Source organism: Amphibalanus amphitrite, unplaced genomic scaffold (assembly GCF_019059575.1).
Source record: "Amphibalanus amphitrite isolate SeventyFive unplaced genomic scaffold, NRLGWU_Aamphi_draft 000006F_arrow, whole genome shotgun sequence".
Classification (NCBI taxonomy): domain Eukaryota; kingdom Metazoa; phylum Arthropoda; class Thecostraca; order Balanomorpha; family Balanidae; genus Amphibalanus; species Amphibalanus amphitrite.
This window is the reverse complement of record NW_024881502.1, coordinates 2,119,341-2,142,495: the sequence shown is the minus strand read 5'-3', so window position 1 is coordinate 2,142,495 and position 23,155 is coordinate 2,119,341. Positions and strand designations below refer to the sequence as shown.

At 56.1% G+C, this 23,155-nt stretch overlaps 1 protein-coding gene across 2 annotated transcripts in view; it reads left to right on the top strand.

Moving 5' to 3' along the window:
* The window catches only part of LOC122377702 (28S ribosomal protein S14, mitochondrial-like), a 141,554-nt gene that overhangs the window by 49,090 nt on the left and 69,309 nt on the right, over nucleotides 1–23,155 (top strand). For both annotated transcript variants that reach the window (XM_043358068.1, XM_043358059.1), the window contains exon 3: nucleotides 16,806–16,976. In XM_043358068.1, coding sequence (XP_043214003.1) covers nucleotides 16,806–16,976 — 171 coding nt within the window. The remainder of the gene's footprint in view (nucleotides 1–16,805; nucleotides 16,977–23,155) is intronic.

The window sequence follows — 23,155 nt, the reverse complement described above, 5'->3', positions numbered from 1 at the left end:
ACTGATTTCCTTCAAACTTGCAGGATGTGCTAAGTTCACCGAGATGTATAACATATGCTCGTTTTTTATGTCACTGACCTGAGGTCAGTTAGAGGTCATTACGTCGTAGGGGAGAGTACCCTAATTGCGCCCGCGAGATAAATGCGCCCTCCCAAGCTCCAGAAAATTGGCACACCATAAGTACCGTGGTTGCAAAAGTTGCCCACCTCGATCATACTTCCTTTTCCGGTGGAACCTTGGCAGACGTAAGGCAGCATGAGTTTAACCCGGCAGGCGGTGGGCCTACCAGCCACCTTCCGCGTGGTGGGGGGGGGGGCATTTTTTGCCCCCCGCCCCCGTAGCTCCGAAACTACTGGACGGATCCGGAAAATTCAAACGGCGTTCGATAGCCCTGTCAAATTTGTCGAGGGAAACCAAATTTCATTGACCTCGGGGTCACCGATGACGTCACAGGTCAGGTCAAAGATAAAATGTTTCACCGTTCACGGGGCTTCTAGGGAAAGCGCTATAACACCGAGTAAAACGCATTTTGTCGAAAATCAGCGATAAGGCGTCAGTTGTCTAGTACATATGTTGCTATTAGAGGTCACTGGTCATACCAGGTCAGGTCACAGGTCAGGTCACCAAAGGTCACCAAGGGTCACCACATGAGCCCAACTTTACTAAGGTTATGCGATGCATGTTTTATGGCCAGTTTTTCATTTCCAACTCAATGGTGTTGGTTATAAGACCATCAGGTACGGTTTAGGTCACCTTCTGGTGGAGGTCAGGTCAAGGTCAGGTCAAAAAAGGTCAAATTTCAAAGTTTATATTTTTACATAAAATGGGTATCGATTCGATGCAGCTCGTCACGGGGAGTCTAATGGTGGTCTTTGTTTTGCGCTACGAGGTCTAGAATTGCTAAAAATTGAGTTTGAAAATTTGACGTTCTCAGTTTTTAACAGTTTTTTCGATATAACCTGGCCAAAAAAAGAGGTATCGATCTCAAATTTGGTATGTAGATAGAAGGCGGTAGGGGCTATCACATATATTTCGGTTTTTTCGAAATTCAAAAAACTTTTTGGATTTTTTGGTATTATATTCAAAAAATCGGGTCAAAATCCAAAAAATTCGAAAAACCGAAATATCAGTTTTGTAGCCCTTTTGATTCCACACCTTTTATGTCTGAAACATTTTTCTGTATCTGTAAAGCTGTAGGCCTAACAGCTCTTCCCGCGAAACCTTTTTTTTGGGTCGAAAATGGCAAAAATGACGTCACTCTGACGTCATTAGCGGCCAACCTATCATAGCCTTTGGAAAAAATTTTGGTCACCATGTGCGCTAGCTGCTCCCGGGAGGGTACCTACTGAAAGTTTGGTGACGATCGGCGCAGCGGTTCTCGAGATATATTGAAAAAACTAAAGGGGGGGGGGGCAAAAAATGCCCCCCCCACCGCCTGGAAGGTTAAGTAACGATTTTGTTTAAATGTTGGGGTTTCTTAGCGAAAAAAGCATTCTTCAAAGCTGTAGAATAAGGTTTAGTGAATGTTTAGACACATGCGCTGCTAATTTTTCGGACAGATGGTTCATTTTGAATGATTTGAGCACCTCCATGCAAGAGATTGTGGCTGCGGTGAATAGGGACGCCATGTTCTGTCACACCACTACGTTTTTTTCAAATGCGACCGGGGTAAATGCGCCACACCCGGGCTAATGTTAATGAAATGGGTAACATTAATAATGATGGCTAATATTCGAAGGCTTAGGCAGATGACAAAACCACTAGCAATTTGAGGTCACTGTGCAGTGTGCACTTCTAATAAAATTTCTAAAAAACGCATGGTAAATTAATGAAATAATGACATATCATACAACGCCTTATCTCCTTATTATTACGCTTATCTTTACAGCCCATAGGTAATGTATGTGTTTGCGGTGGGCGCATTTGAATTCAATTGCGCCATGGTGTGGGCGCATTTATCGAAGGTATTCGACAATTGCGCCCTTTGCAACATTTTCTAAAAAGGCCGTGTCTGGCTAATGAGTTGAAGTATGCGATAAATTATTGTCTAAAAAAGGTAGGAAAAATGTTTCTAAATATAATGTGAAAACAACTAACCTGTGCTGTCTTTGTATTCCAAGCTGAAGCCAGTTTCGCTTAACGTGGCGCAATATGGCCACTCTCCCCTAATGTTAAGCCTACGGGAAAATATTCAATTCGGAAAATACTGGAGATATCCGCTTCGTTCTATCACTTTTGTGCTTTGAAACTACAGTACTTAACAGCATGTCACTTGGCGCTTCTTTATTTGGTGTACTTATCCATGGGCCAGGTCAAATGAGGAGGTCAACTGAGGTCAAATGACGTTTTTGCCAATAACTTGGCACACAATGACGATAGAGCTTAAAAAATGGTGTCATTGTGCTCCTGGTGATCAGCGGAATCGAATGATATGCGATATGATGCTATTTGGTTAACTCGAACTTAATAAATTAATTAAAGTTTACTTAATAAGTAAAAAAATTTAAGTACACTTAAGCAAGCGTAAAAGTATATCATTCGACGCGCCTTGACGTGCTGAGTTCACTTGTACTTTTCTTTTTGCTCTATCTTAATTAGATCAAGAGTTATAAGCGAAAAAAAACTTTTGACCTGTTTTTAGCGAAATTTTTACATTTATACCCCTCCAAAACCCCCCTAAATATTGACCTAGAGCAACCAAATTTGCACAGCGGCGAGAACTCCAGGGGCCCACCTACCTACAAAATTTGGTGTTTCTAGGTGCCATAGGAGCCAATCGCGAGGGGGGGTCGCATCGACCCCCCCTGCCAGTCCGTGTTATGAAAAATGCCCTGCCAGGGCGAGGGTTAATGAAATAATGACACATTTTACAATGCTTTACCTACTTATCACATCTTTACAGCCCATAGCTAATGCATGTATTTGCGGTGGACGCATTTGAATTCAATTGCGCCATGTTGTGGGCGCATTTATCGAAGGTATTCGACAATTGCGCCCTTTGCAACACTTTCTAAAAAGACCGTGTCTGGCTAATGAGTTGAAGTATGCGATAAATTAGTGTCTAAAAAGGTAGGAAAAAGGTTTCTAAATATAATGTGAAAACAACTAACCTGTGCTGTCTTTGTATTCCAAGCTGAAGCCAGTTTCGCTTAACGTGGCGCAATATGGCCACTCTCCCGTAAGTCAAATTATAGATTTGCGACTCTCAGTTTCCTCACGATATATCAGATATATGGGACCGAATATAAAGGCCGATTATTGGTCAGGAACTAGATGGAAGTGTACTTAGATGTTTTAGGATGACAGCAGGTGCTGTCTAATTCATTTACAGTTGAGTTTCATGCTCAGCGACATCAGAAACGGTCCCTATCGGAAAACGAGAAAATTTTTATGACTTAACTGTGACGTCATCTTAAGTGCTACAACCACCAAACTTTCCTCTAACATTACCTAGGTATTCATTTGAAGCTACGCCAAGCTTCACGTTCGTAGCTCAGCAGGTTTCGGAGATATTCCACAAAAGGTAAAGGGGGGGGGGGCAACTGTATGACCCCCAGCGGCTTGTGGGATAAAGGACGAGCTATCGCCATATGCTCAGAATGTCGGGGAAAATTCCACGCCGGTGTTACCCGTAAAAATCCATAAGGTAGAATGTTCACAATCTCAGTATCTTTGCTTTTATTTCAGTTTCAACTAAAATGCTGAAGATCGTAGAAGAATAACCTTATGCTCACTATCTTTAAACAATCCAAAAATTAGCCTAAAATCAATGAATATATTTCGGAAACGTTCCTTCTTCAGTTCAAAAGTTAACTAATAGTTAGTTGATAGTTAGTTAACTTTTGAACTGAAGAAGGAACGTTTCCGAAATATATTCATTGATTTTAGGCTAATTTTTGGATTGTTTAAAGATAGTGAGCATAAGGTTATTCTTCTACGATATTCAATAATGCTGCTCATTTTAGTACTTCGCCATCTTATTAAAATGCTGAAGATGGGGAAGTGGCGGGGCACTCACTATGAGTGCCCCCTGGCCCTCTTTCTACAAGTCTCTCTCTCTCTCTCTCTCTCTCTCTCTCTCTCTCTCTCTCTCTCTCTCTCTCTCTCTCTCTCTCTCTCTCTCTCTCTCTCTCTCTCTCTCTCTCTCTCTCTCTCTCTCTCTCTCCTCTCTCTCTCTCTCTCTCTCTCTCTCTCTCTCTCTCTCTCTCTCTCTCTCTCTCTCTCTCTCTCTCTCTCTCTCTCTCTCTCTCTCTCTCTCTCTCTCTCTCTCTCTCTCTCTCTCTCTCTCTCTCTCTCTCTCTCTCTCTCTCTCTCTCTCTCTCTCTCTCTCTCTCTCTCTCTCTCTCTCTCTCTCTCTCTCTCTCTCTCTCTCTCTCTCTCTCTCTCTCTCTCTCTCTCTCTCTCTCTCTCTCTCTCTCTCTCTCTCTCTCTCTCTCTCTCTCTCTCTCTCTCTCTCTCTCTCTCTCTCTCTCTCTCTCTCTCTCTCTCTCTCTCTCTCTCTCTCTCTCTCTCTCTCTCTCTCTCTCTCTCTCTCTCTCTCTCTCTCTCTCTCTCTCTCTCTCTCTCTCTCTCTCTCTCTCTCTCTCTCTCTCTCTCTCTCTCTCTCTCTCTCTCTCTCTCTCTCTCTCTCTCTCTCTCTCTCTCTCTCTCTCTCTCTCTCTCTCTCTCTCTCTCTCTCTCTCTCTCTCTCTCTCTCTCTCTCTCTCTCTCTCTCTCTCTCTCTCTCTCTCTCTCTCTCTCTCTCTCTCTCTCTCTCTCTCTCTCTCTCTCTCTCTCTCTCTCTCTCTCTCTCTCTCTCTCTCTCTCTCTCTCTCTCTCTCTCTCTCTCTCTCTCTCTCTCTCTCTCTCTCTCTCTCTCTCTCTCTCTCTCTCTCTCTCTCTCTCTCTCTCTCTCTCTCTCTCTCTCTCTCTCTCTCTCTCTCTCTCTCTCTCTCTCTCATGTATCGTCACCCTTGCAGCTGCAACTTAAGCTATTGACATCTTCTTTTCGATCACTCCGTAGTTCGGTCAGAGAACAACGCTTTGCACTCCAGCAAGACATAATTTAACACGAACCAACCCGGCATGATAAGCGTTGGACAATAGTTGTTCAAAAATACATAAAAGTCGTTAACCTGATGTGGACCATAAAAGAACGCCATGATGCATGATCTGACAACAAAACATAAAAATCACTCAAAAAACACATTTTTGGCTATATCTCCCGAAAGAGTCATCACAATTTCTTTCCAGTCTGCTCATAGGTATAATGATCATATAGTGCACGTTTTATAGAAGAGAGGATGTTTCCCCAGAACTATGCCAGTTCCGAGAAACATCGGTGAGGCGTTTTACCTCGGCGGGGCGACTTGCCCCGGTCTACCCTACCTAGTGACCCTTCTCCATGACCCCTCTGACCCCTGTCCTTACATTTTTGAGCAAACCTCTGACTGTCATTCAGTAAATGTACAAGATTTAAGGGGGGCACTTCACTATTGGTGCCCCCTTTCAAGAATCAAGGGGAGGGGGGGGGGGCAGGTTGCCCCGGTGCCTCCCACGGGCCACGTTCCGCCGCCTACGAGTCAGAGGGGTTTACACTTTACATAGCCTCGGTCAGAGGTATGTTAGACCGATGCGCCATCTACGAGTTGGTGTCGGCACTCCAGAGCCATCTGGACACAGCGACCCTGGCACACTGTTTTATGTGCGCCTCCGGTACCTACAGCAGCTTCTTCACTGTTCGGCTTTTCTCAGAAAGGTGTATTCTAGTCCATAAAAACACAGAAGGCGGGGAAAACATTGATCACTTCTGAGTAATTTTGGAGAGCATATGCCTGTCGATAATTGAGGTCTATTTTAGTACCACCGCTAATTATCGTCATAGGCGGAAAGTGAAGCGAAAAGTGCTATAAAAGTAATTCCTTCATGCATTTTGTATACCACGTGATAGCCTTGCCTGCGTAGTTGCAATATCCTTTTGGCAAATGTACAATGGCGTTGGTGCCCATGTGGCATTCAAGCAGGAAAAGTCTGGCTTTAGCAGCGTTTGGACGTCAGCACCAGCGGTATTTGGGAGGTCTGTGGAGTTCACATGGTGGTGCCACTTTCCGGGCCCGTCAGCGGCGTCAGATGTCCGTATACCTACACACACACACACAGCCACATTGTCCGTGTGAGCGGTAGGTATCGGCCGACCGACTTGTGTACCGGCGGCCACTCCTTAGCCCGGCCCATTGTTCTCTCTGACGTCGGCGCCGCTGTTACACGACCATTGTTGGTGTTCAATGTCATCAACTTATCAACTCCGCCAAAGGTGCCAACAGCTACTGGCAATTGCGGCCTCGTTTCTAATAGGTAGCTAGCGCCATGTTCTATTGGAAAGGAATACAACTGGTGGAATCGGGCGGTGTTGAGGGCGCCACTAATTTCCCACTAGCGCCATGCTTTATTGGAAAGGAGTACAACTGGTAGAATCGGGCGGTGTTCCAGGAGGCAGCGCTGCCAGGGGCGGGGGAGCCCTGCGGCCGTGGCCGGGCCAGTTCAGCGCCCACTGCGAGCCGGTCACTTTAGACCACAGCTCTGTGGTCCAGTGCAGTTGTCCAGTACAGTTGTGGTCCAGTACAGCTGTGGTCCAGTGCAGCTATGGTTCAGTGCAGCTGTCCAGTACAGCTGTGGTCCAGTGCAGCTATGGTCCAGTGCAGCTGTCCAGTACAGCTGTGGTCCAGTGCAGCTGTCCAATACAGCTGTGGCCTGTGGTCCAATACAGCTGTGGTCCAGTACAACTATGGCCAAGTGCAGCTATGGTCCAGTGTAGCTATGGTCATTGTCCATTGCCCATTGGTCAATTGCATACAGCTGTGGTCCAGTGCAGTTGTCCAGTTCAGCTGTGGTCCAGTGCAGTTAGTTGTCCAGTACAGCTGTGGTCCAGTGCAGTTGTCCAGTTCAGCTGTGGTCCAGTGCAGTTAGTTGTCCAGTACAGCTGTGGTCCAGTGCAGTTGTCCAGTACAGCTGTGGTCCAGTGCAGTTGTCCAGTACAGCTGTGGTCCAGTGCAGTTGTGGTCCAGTGCAGTTGTGGTCCAGTACAGCTGTGGTCCAGTACAGCTGTGGTCCAGTACAGCTGTTGGCCCGTGGCCGAGTGCAGCCGTGGTCCAGTGTAACTGTGGCTCAGCGTTGTTTGGGGCGGCCCAGTGCATGCAGGTCGGCGATGGTCCAGTGCTCGGCAGTGACACTTCCGACAGCTCAGACTGTACGCCGCCGACCGACGGACCGTCTGTATTGCTCAGCGGACCACTCCACCCCGGTACGGAGCCGAGGCCGCTGGGCGGACCAGACGGGCCGGCGTACCGGTAGTACGGTACATACAGTCTGAGCCGAGGGGCCGGGCGGACCAGACGGGGGCCGTCGCGCGGCTGCCCCCACTAAACCGCCGGTAGGCAGTGGTGTGGATCAGCCCGGCGGGGGATCAGCCGCCGGTAGGCGGTGGTGTGGATCAGCCGGGCGAGGGATCAGTCGCCGGTAGGCGGTGGTGTGGATCAGCCGGGCGGGGGATCAGCCGCCGGTAGGGTGGTGTGGGATCGGCCGCGCGACGGTAGGCCGGTGGGGGATCAGGCTCGGTGGTCGGCCGGTGGGGGATCAGCCCGGTGTGGGATCAGTCGCCGGTGGCCCGGTGGGGGATCAGGCTCGGTGGTCGGCCGGTGGGGGATCAGGCTCGGTGGTCGCGGCTCCGGCTGGCCGGATTGATGAGGCAAACCGAGCCGGCCGGCCGGTGACGCCAGCGCCAGCGCGCTCTGACGTCAATGCATGAATAACTTCCATGTTCAGGTGTGCCACTGTCACCCGAGTGGCGATTAGAGAGCGCGGCCCGCGGCGCCCGCCGCCCGCCGCCCGCCGGGGTCATGGTGCGCCGCCAGCGACGGCTGTTCGACTGGAACCGAGCGGATCCGTGGCTGCGGGCACTGGCGCTCCCGCGGCCTGCGCGGCTGGCAGCTCGTCCTGCGGAATTGTATACCCGACATCAGTTTGACAAAATGTGAAGTGCCCATGTTGTTGTTTTTTATTGGGACTTTACGGCGCGCCGAAAACAAAGGTCATCTTGCGCCCATTATCCATATTGCGTCCTGCTATCTCAAAACGATACAAATAAGCAATATCCAATAATGTTTACCGATTTTCTAGACCTATACGCCTGAGGCTTTGGACGCATTTGTTGCAGTACCCGATACCAATTGTAGTTTCGAGCAGCTCCGACACATGTGCACGGTGCAGTGTTGCAGTCAGAGTAGAGGCTCAGTTATTCTGCTGTATTTGGTGGGCGTGCTGCGTGGGCAGCTGCTGCGGAGACCAGACAGAGCCGGCCGGCTCGCAGTGCCCTGCTCAGCAGGCCGGATCTGCTCTCCGTGCGGCCTCTCGCTGCCTTTGCTGGGCTGCTCTGTCATGTGTCAAGGGTGTGTGAACTGAGTGTGCTATGTGCTGTGTCACGGGTGCTGTGTGTGGACCGAGTGTGCTGTGTGCTGTGTCACGGGTGCTGTGTGTGAACCGAGTGCGCTGTGTGCTGTGTCACGGGTGCTGTGTGTGGACCGAGTCTGCTGTCTGTCTGGGTGTCGGCGCTCCGTGGGCCGCCGTCTGTCGGTTAGTCCACGTGGTTTGGGCCGGTCCAAACCGCGCGACAGCACAGAGCCGGACTTACCCCGAATTAATGGGAGCCGGCTAACTCGCGGCCCGGCAGTGACACGGGGCGCCGAGCCTCTGGCCGGCTGACCAGCAGCACGCCTGCATGCCGTTTTTATTATCGATTGCTGGTATTTCTGAGAGACGGCGCCGGGAAGTTTGGTCCGTCACACAGGACGGCGGCGCGCCGGCCGAGTCTGCCGCTGACCTGGCGGTGTGACCGGGTCAGTGCAGTCCACTGCTGACCCGGCGGTACGACCCGGTCAGAAAGCGCAGCCGTCCACCGGCCTGCCCGCTGTACCCACATCCTACCGGCCGGCTCAATGCGGCCTGTCGGAGTGCGGTGAACGGAGGACGCTGGCGATATGACGGCAGACGCCGGCAGTTGGCACACCCACCCGCCGTCAGCTGATGGACTCCGGTAGATAATACCAGAAAGTAGCCAACTGTCGACCACTTTCTCACGGCCTCTCTTAGATATTGTATATGTTGCAGGCACTTTAGAAAATCAGTCATTTTGTAAAATGCCTAGGCATTTTACAAAAAGACGGCTGTTTGAAAAATGACTGAACGCAACCAGGCTTTTTTCAAAATGGCTAGCCATTTTACAAAATGACTAGGCATTTTGCAAAATGCCTGACCAGCATGGAACGTAGATCCCACTACAGATCCTACTATGGCCAACAGTTTTTGGACGTCTTCCTTTACTCTATAGGTACGTGTTCAGCCTGTAGCTGATCGATTTGAAGCTCTGTGATAACGACAATGCTGAGTAACGACCAGGTTGAGTTGCAGACTCGGCTGTAGCATAAAGCATTGTTTAGTTAACGCTGTAAAAACTCCCAAGTACATCAACGCCGTTCATGTTCTGCCTGAAACTAGACCTAACAAAACTAGCCGGAGACCGGCCCTAGTCAATAGGCAGGCCCGGTTGATGTACAATTACATGTAAACGAATGAGTGTAGTCTTTGTTTGATTGTGCCATTACGGACAAAACTGCATTATGTATTTGGACATTAAAAACACGTTCGAATTTAATTATAATTTCCCACTCCTTCTCTCTCATCCTCAGTCCTCACATTTTAACACGCGCAGTGGAAGGGGGGGGGGGCGGATTCCGCCCACCCCTCCTATTTTTCGCCAATAACTCGCGCCGCAAGGTTTTCTTTAGGTTTTCTTCCCGACTTTTCTTTGGAATAAAAAAGCTCTCTGATCACAATGAATATTAAAGCAATAATTAACAAAACACGATTAATTTTGCTTTGTGGCAACAGCTTTGAGTACCTACTTGCATGGTCCCAGTTAAAAATATCAAGCTCCACATCGGGAGAATCATCAGGTCGCTTGGCGTAGGACGAGAACGTTGGTTTCAGAAGACACTAACGCCTAAGTGTGTGGGATCGAATCCTCGCGACCTCTAATAGTTTTACAGATACAGGCCGGCATAGGGCCAGTCGTTTGTTGACGCTCCAGATCGATCATTTTAACCCGGCGGCCGCTGGGCCTCCGCGCCACCCGCCGGCCGCTGGGGGGGGGGGGGCATAAAGTTGCCCCCCCTTTACTTCTGCGACGATATCGTCGCAACGCGAAAAGATAGAGAAGCGAAACTTTGCACACATCTTCCTGAATACCTAGCCAAGGTTGTGTCCAAATTTGGTGTCGATCCCATTTGAAATGACGTCACAGTGACGTCATAAGTGAAATTATAGATTTGCGACTCTCATATTCCCCACGATACATCACATATATGGGACCGAATATAAAGGGCCGATTATTGGTCAGAAACTAGATGGAAGTGTAGTAAGATGTTTTAGGATGACAGCAGGTGCTGTCTAGTTCATTTACAGTCGAGTTTCATGCTCAGCGTCATCAGAAACGGTCCATATCGGAAAACGACAAAACTTTATGACGTCACTGTGACGTCATCTTAGGTGCTACAACCACCAAACTTTCCTCAAACATTGCCTAGGTATTCATTTGAAGCTATGCCATGTTTCACGTTCGTAGCTCATCAGGTTTCGGAGATATTTCACAAAACGTAAAGGGGGGGCAACTTTATGCCCCCCCCCCCCCCCCAGCGGCTCGTGGGTTAAATCCAGCAGCGTCGCTGACGTGGGGGTTGGAAATGTCGCGGGCCTGCACATCTCAAAATAGAGGTAGGTATGGACTTCCCACTGCTGGACTCCTCTGGTCATAATGCTGGACTCCTCGGTCCACCTACACGCTACCAAAACGTATAATAATTAGGTACTCGTATCTACAACACACTGCTCAGTCATTTTGTAAAATGGCTAGGTATTTTGTAAAATGCCTAGGCATTTTGCAAAATGACTGGAGAGTCAGTCATTTTGTAAAATGCCTAGGCTTTTTGCAAAAAGCCTGGAAAATCAGGCATTTTGCAAAATGCCTAGGCATTTTACAAAATGACTGATTTTCTAAAGTGCCTGCAACATATATACCGGAAAAATGAACTTTAACAACTTTTGTGGCCTTCGGATCCTTGAACCAAGGGATAAAATCGTAAAGGTGCGCCCGCTTACGAGAAGTGTGCTGTTTCCTACGCTATATAGGAAGTTTCGGCTTCTTCGCGGCCGCCTGAAGGTCCTCGTGACATGAGGAAGATGGGAGCAGGGCCGTCGGCGTTCGCGGAAACGGTCAGGTCGTGTCGGGGAGTGCCGGCCGCGGCGGAGCTCGGCGCGAGACACTGTCAGACGTCAGAGGCGCAGTGCGGTACCTACTGCAGACGGCGTGTCGCCCTGTGAGCCCTGGGGCCAGGACCAGCTGGCGCATGGGCGGCTGCTTTGTGCCCTGCGGGCCCCCTGCACGCGCCATCGGCGAAGAGCGAAGAGCGTTCGGCGAAACGAAAGCCGACGAGAGCTAAGCTAATGATGGCAGTATGTTTGTAGCGGAGCTGTTTTTCGGTTCCTCCGCGAAGGACCCTGTTGGTGGCGCGCTCGCGGTGGTCTGTGGCGCGCTCGCGGTGGTCTGTTGGCTGCCGATCCTCACCCTGTTGGTAACGCGCTCGCGGTGGTCTGTTGGCTGCCGACCCTCACCCTGTTGGTGGCGCGCTCGCGGTGGTCTGTTGGCTGCCGATCCTCAGTCGGCGCTGTTGGCTGCCGAATCCCAGTCGGCGCTCCCGGCGAGCTCTCTCGGGTCGTCTGTGAGCGACAACGGATCCTCGAGGATTGTCTGCTGAGGCCAGCCTGCACCAACAGGCAACAAGACTCGGCGCACGACGTTCGTTGCTGGCGGGCTGTGCTGTTGACGCGCTGACCGGCTGCGTTTTTGGTTGGCTGCCAAACGTGGGGGCGACCGGAGCCTCAGCCAAACCGGCAGGCCGTGTTCGCCGAAAAATCGCTATTCGCTACTTTCACGTTAGCATTATTGTGGTAGGAGTGACGGACCGGCGGTGATTTATGGCTGATAGCGGCGCCATTATTTGGACGCGCCCGCTGGAGTTGGACCGCCGCGCCGTGTCGGCCGCCGCCGCGGTGTCCACCACCGACCATCACCTGGCCACTGACCACGTCCGACCGGCCTGCCGGCTGCTGAGGCCCTCCCCACAGCCGGCCGCTGGCTGCTGAGGCCCTGCCCACAGCCGACTGCCGGCTGCTGAGGCCCTCCCCACAGCCGGCCGCTGGCTGCTGGCCGCTGAGGCCGTCCCTAGTTAGAGCCGACTGCCGGCTGCTGAGGCCCTCCCCACAGCCGGCCGCCCGTGCCTCTGACGGAAGGGACAGAGCGCAGCACGCCTGGTGGGCGCTCCTGGCGCGTCTGCATCTGGGTGCTCGCGGACACCTCCGTACTGCAGTCGCGCCGTCCCGCACTGCTCCGGTCCGTCGGTGTGGCGAATGATTTATTAAAGGCCTGGCTACACTTCGCGTTCTCTGCGTGCGTTTTTTTTGGGGGGGGGGGTGCGGGTTTTGCGTAATACCTATCGTTCTAAAAAAACGATGTTACGTTTTTTGTGACCTATGTTTTTTTATATGAAAGGTTAGTTAATATAAGAGTTATATTGACTTGTGTGTATGACTAATGTAAATGTTATATTATTTACAACTTTTTCCAGAACGATATTACGCAAAACACGCAAAAAAAGCGCACGCCGAAAACGCATAGTGTAGCCAGGCCTTAATGTATATTTAAGTTTGGTTCTGGAAACGATCGGTGAAGCTGTTTGTAGGTATCATGGTTGGCAAACACTCAAGGTAGCTGTAGCCTTGGCCTCGTACTGAAGTGTTAAAGCTGCATGCCAGTGGGTCTTCTCGTCGTAGGTATCTTTTTGTTGACTATGCCATTTATCAGGAGCTCTGCTTCTATTGCGCTAAGCTACTGGGCCGACTATCTTGTTTTGACTGCGTAGTAGTCGATGAGCAGTGGTGCAATAAAGCGATGCAGTGGATTACCGGTTATTGTGCGTATCTCGGTGAGTGGCGCCGGCACGGGCGGCCGATAGGGCGGCTATTCTCGGACCCGTGAGACGGCCGGCACCTCGCCGCAGCCGAGCGGGCCGATAGCGCGTCATCGCCACCCCCGGGAGGGCCGACTGGGGCGCGGGCCGCCTCCCGATCCCAGCAGCCCGGCCCCACCGGCCCCATCGTCGCCGTAGGTATGTTAATACCGGCCGCACCGGCCCAAACAGCCGGCACAGGCGGCGAGCAGATGTTTCGAAACGCACCGGCACGAGTTTTCAGTTTTACTTCATCCACTGCGTTTCGAACCTGAGTCTGACATAGACAGATAGGATCTGTGTTTTCGGCGTGGGCGCTCGGCCGAGCTGAGCGTACTATCGGCTGCGCCGTACCAGCGCCGACAGGACGCTGCCGACACCGGACAGGACAGGGCCATGACAGGACACTGCTGACAGGACAGGGCCGACAGGACAGGGCCGACAGGACACTGCTGACAGGACACTGCTGACAGGACAGGGCGGACAGGACACTGCTGACTGTGACAGGACACTGCTGACAGGACAGGGCCGACAGGACACTGCTGACAGGACAGGGCTGACAGGACACTGCTGACAGGACGCTGCTGACAGGACACTGCTGACAGGACAGGGCGGACAGGACAGGGCCGACAGGACAGGGCTGACAGGAGAGGGCGGACACAGGACAGGACAGGGCTGACCGGACAGTGCGGACAGGACTCTGCTGACAGGACTCTGCCGACAGGACAGGGCGGACAGGACACTACGTTCAGGAGAGGCCCGGGCTCGGCCGGCAGGTGCGCGCCGGCCGGCCTCCGTGACGCCGGAGGGGAGGGCGCGGCCGGCGGCGCCACTCGGCACTCGCCGTCGCTCCAGGGTGGGTGCGCGATTTTCCTGGGCGCTGACCGCCTCGGCCGGCACCCTGAGCTGGTCATTTTTCGCTGATTGTCCTGGTACTGGGCGCGGCGGTTCAGCGAGGCTCTGACGCGGCCAGCTGCTGGAAGGAGCGCCTCGTCGGCTGCTGGTCGCCATCAGTCACCGGCCGCCGCCTGGCTCAGCTCGGCGCCGCCGGCCGCTGAATGAACACATACAGGAGCAAGGACGGCGCGCCGGCCACTCCGGGGCTCTGTTTGGCCGCCTGTCGTCAGTCGACTCCGTTCCTTACTCCTGCTCTGCAGTCAGCGATGTCCGGGTGACGTACAGTGCGCGTGTGGCGCGCCGCGCGCACCAGCGGATAACTGTTACTAGCGCGGCGTCTCTGCCGCATCGCGGCGCGGTCACGTTGCGTCAGACTGAATAACAGACGAGGCGGCGGGCACACGTGCAGCCGGCGCGGCGGCGCCTCTGCGCGCCGTGTGCCGGCGGCCGAGTCGGCCGGAGACTGCCTCTACCTGCCGGCCGGCCGCTCCACCTGAGCGGTGCCGATCGCTGCGTGGCAGCGCACCGAATCGTTTTACAACACTGTATGCTTGAACAGTCCGGGTGGCGTATTTCAAGTACAACAGTTAGAAGTGCGGCATACTTAGTGACAGATAACCTACTTACCTATGCTGCAAACAAAATTCATTGTCATCACCCGCTATTGCCAAACACGGCCAGCTGGACTGGGATCCGGGATCCGAGAGTGCCCGATTGGGCTCGGTGTTACCTTTTGACAGAGACAGATGGCCCATAGAGCGCGGCACACTTGGGTGCATCCGCGATCGCCGCTGCGGTGTGGGAGGGGGTATATCGAGGTGCGGGCCGCTGCGGTTTGGGAGGGGGTATATCGAGGTGCGGGCCGCTGCGGTGTGGGAGGGGGTATATCGAGGTGCGGGCCGCTGCGGTGTGGGATGGGGTACCTATATCGAGGTGCGGGCCGCTGCGGCGTGGGAGGGGGTAGATCGAGGTGCGGGCCGCTGCGGCGTGGGAGGGGGTATATCGAGGTGCGGGCCGCTGCGGTGTGGGATGGGGTACCTATATCGAGGTGCGGGCCGCTGCGGCGTGGGAGGGGGTATATCGAGGTGCGGGCCGGTGCGGTGTGGGAGGGGGTATATCGAGGTGCGGGCCGCTGCGGAGTCAGTGGCGGCGGAAGGTAATTTGGGATGGGAGGGGGGGGGGGGCACGGTGCATCCCAGTCCAGTTCAAATACGTGTTGCATAATATACTGTGGCTGTCACCGTGACTGTTGTTGTTCGCGTTGAACAACGTGTTTCTTTTTAAACCAATGAGGTCATTTAAGTTAGACAAGACAATTATTGCAAACCTTTCTGGTTCGTAATACTCGCACTGCAAAATGCTAGCCAATAGGGGAAGTTGGGGCAATGCCGGAGTTGGGGCAAAGCCGAAATTCGAGATATTTCGAAAACCGTAAGACATGGATGCCACCTGTCAGTGATGCTCTGAAGCTTAAGTGACTACAATTATCGCATGTTTGTTACGAGTCGTCATTCGGAATACTTCGGCTGTGAGGGCGCCAAGAGCGCTTTCAAGGTACGTTTCCCTTGTACCACATGCGCCTTTGAAGCTGCATTTCTTACTCATTATGCTACCGTTTGTCTGGCCAATTCGGTCAAGTAATCTTTAGCATGTCTTTGCATGAGTGTGCTGCCTATTTGAAATTTATACAGCACGTTGAAAAGTTATGGGCCTGCAAATGAAAGTATGGCTGGCTGGGGTAATGCCGAAAACGTGCGATTACGCACGTGTTAAAAGCACGCTACGTGGACTTTACTACTGTAGAATAGCAACGCGTATTTTTAGTCACACAAATTACACTTTCAACCGACACAACGGCCTGTTACGTATAAGGAATGATTTACCTGGCATTTTCTTATTATATCACAGGATTATAACTTCCAGTGTGCACCGCGTCCTCAAGCTCTTAAAACGCGTGTCAGCTTTGATGAATTCTGGATAAAGTTTGAGATAAAATGGCAAAACATCAATGTCGGCATTCCCCGTAGATCATTTCTCCCATTTTCGGCTTTTCCCGCAGTCCGGGGCAACGCCGAAAAAGTCACTTCTTTGATATTTTTAGTTTGTGCGCTTAACGGTTTGCGAATTCATCAAATGCGCCTGGTATGTTTGAAAGGCAAAAGACTGGCCTCTCGAATGACGCCAATAAGAATAGCTTATGTTGTCTACCTTGCGTGCTACGGGCGTCAGAAAAAAAGTCTTCGGCGTTCCCCCAACTTCCCCTAGGTGATCAAAATATGCACGACATTGACAACAATACGTATCAATCCAAATTACTCGCTCTATCAACTTAATAAGAAGGTACTCAGCCAAACTGGCATATGTTCATGACGTAGTATGGAAGTATTGTGGTACTTCATCGATAACAATTGTGCGGGGGCAAAAAGATATGCTTGCCCACCCCCCTGGAAGATGGGGGGCGCCGCGTCCCCGCTACCCCCCCCCCCCCCCCGCCTCTGCCGCCACTGTGCGCTGTCCGTTAATCCTCCCTGGAATGTGCCCGGCTGCATCCATGCACCCGAATGTTCACTATGGGCCTTCGACGGCCGCTCCGTACCGAACGTAGGTAGGTACGGCGTACCAGGTACCAGATACCGGCATCGGCGGCCTCCGGAATACTGATCGGGCGTCTATCGGCGGCCCGAACGGTGTGCTCTGATCCGGGTCGGTCGCATCGTTGTGCAGTGCGACTGTTCACAAGCGCTTGCCGTTGGTTTCCGGCACCGTCGGGCGCGTGTTACCGCTGGTGGCTGATCTGGGCTCTGTCGCCGACAGGTGGGCCTGCTGTCCGCCTCGGCGCCGCGCACCACCCAGGTGAGGACCAAGTATGGCGACTGGCGCACCATCAAGGACCAGGCGAAGCGGCACTGCGTGCGCGACTTCGGCATCCAGCGGGTGCGACTCAACGCCGTCCGCAAGAACAGGATCCTGCCTGCCGAGCTGAGGGTAAGTGCAGCGGGCCAGCGGCCGCTCGGGGCGGAGCTGGGCGGATCGGCTGTGTCCTGCCACCGGGACAGCCGGTGCCGGCCAGCGGGACACCCCCGGCCAGGCAGTGGCACGGGGCCGGCGCGGTCCGGGAACTTTCGGTGACGGATACTATTCAGTGGAGTCGGCTGGTGGACTGCTGGTGCCCATTTGGCTGGTGGACAGCGGCTGCTGGTCCCCACAGCGCTGCGCTTGTGTTGCTGTCCCCTGCCTGCTAGGATATGATAACATAGTGTGGATCGAGCGGTGGATCTACGCTCAGTGTGTCAGGTCCTTTTTGTGCGGCTGGGGGCTGTTGTCTCAAATGCGTGTGATTGCTGCCCATCGGCGATGTGTCCCCCCACGGGTCTGAGGAGAGGCTGGTATGAGTCAGCCGCCATCTGTGAGGGCAGTGCGAGGGAAGACCGGCACCAGGCGGCTCCAGCGGCCGAGCTGACGGGTGCGGTGGTGGCCGGGCGCCAACTGCGGCGGCTGGCGGCGCGCCCGGCCGGCGCCCACTCGCGGAATGTGGAGCGGACCGGCCGCCGTGCGTAAACACTCCTCCGCCGCCGGCGCCGGCGCGTCCTTGGCTTTATGGACAAAGGCCGCGGCGCCGCGGTCAGCGGCGCCCACTGCCGGAAGTAGAAGTGAGTGCGACGGTCAGGGCCGCCGAACGGTGACAGAGCGCTGCCGCGACACGGGGCTGATCACCTGGCTGCTGATTTATGGCCCTGCATACGGAGCGGGCCAGAGCTGTGGGCGGCCTCGGTCCCATTGTGCCGCCCGGCTGCAGCGTGTGTTTGACCTGCTTTCGTTCCCGCGCTGCGCTCTCCCGTGCTCCCTCCTGAACAGATAGACAGGGATATTCCATATAACATACATTTATTGACGACAGATAAATACACGACGATGAGTAATAATAACAGCACGGATAAACAGCTGAGTGAAAGCCCCGGTAGTGTGGGAGCGGCGGCCGGCGGCCAGCGCGCTCACCACTCCAGTGTCAGCTGCACGTGGCGCGCGCCCAGCTCCTCCTCCAAGCCCATCCAGCTGCGCTTCTCCAGGTGGGGTGGCTCGAGCACGCGCACCTGCTCCAGTGCCGGCATGCGCAGCGTCATCTGGGCGAGCGCCTCGCTGCCGCACCAGGAGACGAGCAGGTGGCGGAGCGCGGGCAGCTCGGCCTCGTCCTCGAGCAGCACCGGGTCCAGGGAGAGCCGCTCGAGGCGCGGACAGGCGGCCGCCAGCCGCGTCAGCCGCAGGGAGCCGAAGCTCTGCTGGTACTCGGTGAGCCGCGGCAGCGGACGCGCCAGGATGCACGGCTCGGCCGAGTCGGACCCGTTCAGGCGCACGGCCAGCCGCTCCAGGCAGGGGAACCAGAGCGGCGCAGAGGTGGCCTTCTCGGTCTCGGCCGTCAGCTCACCGCACTCCATCTCCAGCGACTTGAGACACGGGAAGTTGCGGTTGATGAGCGCCACGTCGATGGCGGCGTTGGTGACCTCAAGACGCCGGATCTGGATGTTGGGCAGCGTGATGAGTTTGCGCCGCAGGATGGCCTGGATGATGTCGCGGAAGCCGCGCTGGCCGCTGCCGCGGTAGTCGCCGCTGTTGAGGTACTCACAGCTCGGCGACGTCAGCCGGCACGACTTGAGCTTCAGCGTGTGCAGGCTCTTGGCGTAGGCTCGGACGGCGGCTGTGGCCGTGGGACACACGTTCTGCAGCTCGACCGTCTCGAGGCGCGGCAGCAGCGTGGTGGCGCGGAACCGGCACGTGCAGCGCTCCTCGCGCCGCTCGGCCTCGCGCGTCAGTCGCAGCTGGCGCAGCTCAGGGAACAGCTGCGACAGCGCGTGGATGTCGCAGCAGGCGCTGTTGCTGGTGACGGCCAGCTGGCGGACGGTGGCGAACACGCGGCCCTCCTGCCAGACGCGCAGGTCGCGCCAGCTGCCCAGCCGGAGGTGCAGCTGCGCCAGCCGGTCGCAGCCGTCCAGCAGGCGGCGCAGCAGGGCGCCGCCCTGGCGCGGCTGGCCGCGGTCCAGCAGCACCTGCAGCGAGCCGCAGTGGGCCGCGGCGGCCGCGGCGCGGCTGTGCGGCCCGCACACCAGCTCCGGCTCGCAGCCGCAGTCGACCTCGCTGATCTCGGTGGTGCCCTGCAGCGTGACCACCAGCGGCCGCGCGCCGCCGGCCCGGCCCGCCAGCGTGGCCGAGAACAGGTCGCGGCCACTGACTGCGTGCAGCACGCGCAGGTCGGCCAGCTGCGGCCGTTGGCGCAGCAGGCGCGCCGCCAGCAGGTCGGCCGGCCGCTCGGCCACCAGGTCGGCCAGCCGGGTGGCCGTAGCGCTGACGGTGACCGTCTGCTGCGTGTGGCCGGCCGGCGCCGACTCGTCGTCCAGCGATAGCTTCTGGATGCTCTCGGTGGAGGAGGTGAGCGTCGGCCCGTCGGTGGGCTCCTCGGCCGCCTTCATGGTGAACAGCGGAATGTCCAGTGGTGTCATGGTACCACTGTCGCGGGACGGTGCACTCTGGGGCGGCGTGCCGTCGGCTCTGCGGGGCCGGACCACCTCTCGGCTCGGGGCGCACACAGCTTCTGCTCGTCGGCGGCCGGGCGCGTCCGTTTTGTGCCGGCGGAGGTGGCGCCGCCACGCGCCGTCCGCCGCCGCGCCGGGGGCTCCGGCCAGGTGACGCGATCGATGGTAAGACGGGCCGGGCCGGCTCGCGGAGAGCAGGCACCAGTAGCGGCCGCTCAGCTCAGGTGCGGCCGCGCTCCGCCCGCGGACGGCGGCCATAGACACTGCGCGCCCTACAGGGGCTGACCAGCCCCACTGGTGTCAATTTGTATACTTTTGGTGGGCTCTTGCCCCCCCCCCCCTCCAATGCTGAGTTCACCCACCATTCACCAATGCTACTGTCGACTTCCCCCCAATGTTGTTCTCAGATTTTCGCATTTCAGCAATACCTATATACATGCATCGTTAGAAATTATTACTTTCAGTGGCTTCGTGCTTCGAAATGCGTTAATTTTCTTGTTCGTCAAGTTTTTCCTCGATTTGGTATCAATTATTTTACCACGGATTATCATAACACGCGGCGAATTAAGCGAAGTACAAAACCAAGATTCCTACAGATATGCAAAACCACGTCGAGCTATTGGGCTTCTGCTTGGAGCTCTGTGGGGGGTCGCAAATGTTTTGATTTGGACGCCGCATCTGGACGCCGGGGCTGTCAGTGGCTAGACAGAGCCGCCAGCGCTAAACGCTGACGCGGAGACATATCATCTGAATGTAAAATAGGATGGCACTCGGTGTTAACAGCTGGAGCTGAATGACCGTGTTTCATATCTGATTACGGTATAGGTACAGATGTTACCAGATATCACCCAGTGAGCATCTATTTAGTTGGCCTCTGCAGAGGCTTTCCCTGCTAATGTCTTTTTGTGTGTACCTCAAAATAAAGTGGCCGAAATCCGAGGAGAAAAATAGGGGTACCTACCTAGGCGAGATCTGCCAGCGTCGGCCCTCAACCATTTTCATAAATTGACACCGCTGCCATCCACCACATCACCGTCAGCCAAACGGCGACCAGACAGGCCGAACCTACACGAAAACACACGATGAGCATCTGAGATCAGACTAGTACGACCAATGAGAAAATTGAAGACAAAATGGTGACGAGGCGGTTCCATCCATGTAGTATCTTACAGCCACGAGGCAAACCCAGGCATTGCCAACTCCCCTACTTCCTGCCATCCTGCACGTAAATTTACCTGGTGATTATGGGAACTGAGCGGTGCCTGCACACAGCTGGAAGGAATGTCGGGGGTGGAGCGGTGGCTCGCCAAGCCCAACTGAGTACTGCCCGCCGGCTGGCGGTCGTCCCGGCGGCGCGGCGGCGGCGGCTGTGTAATGGGGCCGGCCCGCCGCGCAGCGCCCGTGTGCCGTGCTGGGGCGAGATGGACGGCCGGGCGCTCACGGGAACCTGCCGACACCGGCCACGGCCGCCGCAGTGGTGGCTTTCGGGGAAGCTCCACCTGTGGGCGCGCCTCTATCTTTGCGGCTTGTAACACAAATTTAAGAGGCATTTAAGTGTCCATATCTCAGCATGATGTCATCTTCAGTGCGACTCTTTTGCGTCACACTCACGTGCTGGCTGTGCTGAAAAGCCAGCCGGATGTATAGGTTCACTCTCTGTGTATCTTATCGTGTGTAAGAGCTTCATGTTGTGATCCATTGTAAACATAGCCTATCGTGATTTTTGCGCATCCCGTGTCCGAGTGGCGGTTCTGTTCTCGTACGGTGACCTCATACGGCCATTTCATCGAAACATGCCACCACTGAAGTGTTTGCCACGAACTCACCCTCAGACCATATCTGTCACGCTGTTGACCTTTTTTGCGGAGCCGGCCGGGAGGCTGTGTTGTCGAACTGTGCGGGTGTGGTCTGATAAGACATCACGGGCTCGGGCTGCGCGCCGGCCCCGGTCGGTGAGGTGCTCGGGCCGGTCGCAGTGCGGGGCGCCAGCTGACTCAGGCTGACGCTGACTCAGTGGAGACGCGGTACCTACCGTGCCGCGCCGCCCACCCGGCCCACATTGCGCGCAGTGCACAGCGGCGGCCGGCCGGCCGCTGTTGCCAGGGGGAGTGGCCGCCGCGCCGCGCCGCCGGCTCAGGGAATTGTGTCCACGCGTCGGCCACGCAGCCGCCGGTGCTCCCTCCCCCTTCCCCGGCCTGAGCGGCTGAGACTGGTGTGTCGGGCGATGTTTGACCAGCGCGGCGGGCCGGGCCGGGTCGCGAGGTCGTGGGCGGCGGCCCTGGCGGCCACGACTGCCGTGGATAGCCGGCGGCCGTGACCGGCAGTATACGCGGAACCGCGCCGTTAGTGGGGCCAGCAGTTTCCAGAAGCGCCGGGACAGGGCGGCGCCGAGCTGTACCGCTGGGCTGTGGCCGACAGACGATACACGGGCGGCGTCTGTGCTGCCTGTTCAGAGCCGGGTGACCGGCCGGCGCGCCGGGCAAGGAATGGGCCGGCCGCCTCCTCGCGCAATTCTCGCCCTCCGGTTCCAAGAAGCTGTTGCGGGGTCCGAGTGCTTGCCTTGGCCGCTGCATTGGCCGATCGATCATGTTTGTCGTCAGCGACTGATTCTCAGACAGACTGTGCCGGGAGCACGCCGTGGCCGAGTGCGGGCTGACCGAACAATGGGACGCGCGTGCCTACCTGCGCGGGCGCACCCCCTGCCGGGCACCATTGCAGCGGGACCAGCGGGACCCTTTGACCTGTAGCGGACCAATCCTGTGGTGCTTTGCGCCCGCCCCTCGGCCCCTGGCTCTTGTAATACGGGATCTCGGCTGTTAAAGTTCGGCTCTGGCTCGACCTCCGGGGACTGTCGTTTGGACTCTGCTGTGAGTCCTCCACGGAGCACCGGCTGGAGCTGGAGGATGCCGCGGCTGGAGCTGGAGGATGCCGCGGCTGGAGCTGGAGGATGCCGCGGCTGGAGCTGGAGGATGCCGCGGCTGGAGCTGGAGGATGCCGCGGCTGGAGCTGGAGGATGCCGCGGCTGGAGCTGGAGGATGCCGCGGCTGGAGCTGGAGGATGCCGCGGCTGGAGCTGGAGGATGCCGCGGCTGGAGCTGGAGGATGCCGCGGGGACGGAGCTGGAGGATGCCGCGGGGACGGAGCTGGAGGATGCCGCGGCTGGAGCTGGAGGATGCCGCGGCTGGAGCTGGAGGATGCCGCGGCTGGAGCTGGAGGATGCCGCGGCTGGAGCTGGAGGATGCCGCGGCTGGAGCTGGAGGATGCCGCGGCTGGAGCTGGGGCGGGGACGGAGCTGGGGCGGGGACGGAGCTGGCGCGGGGACGGAGCTGGGGCGGGGACGGAGCTGGCGCGGGGACGGAGCTGGCGCGGGGACGGAGCTGGGGCGGGGACGGAGCTGGGGCGGGGACGGAGCTGTCGCGGGGACGGAGCTGGGGCGGGGACGGAGCTAGGGCGGGGACGGAGCTGGCGCGGGGACGGAGCTGGGGCGGGGACGGAGCTGGGGCGGGGACGGAGCTGGGGCGGGGACGGAGCTGGGGCGGGGACGGAGCTGGGGCGGGGATGGAGCTGGGGCGGGGATGGAGCTGGGGCGGGGACGGAGCTGGGGCGGGGTTGGAGCTGGCGCGGGGACGGAGCTGGGGCG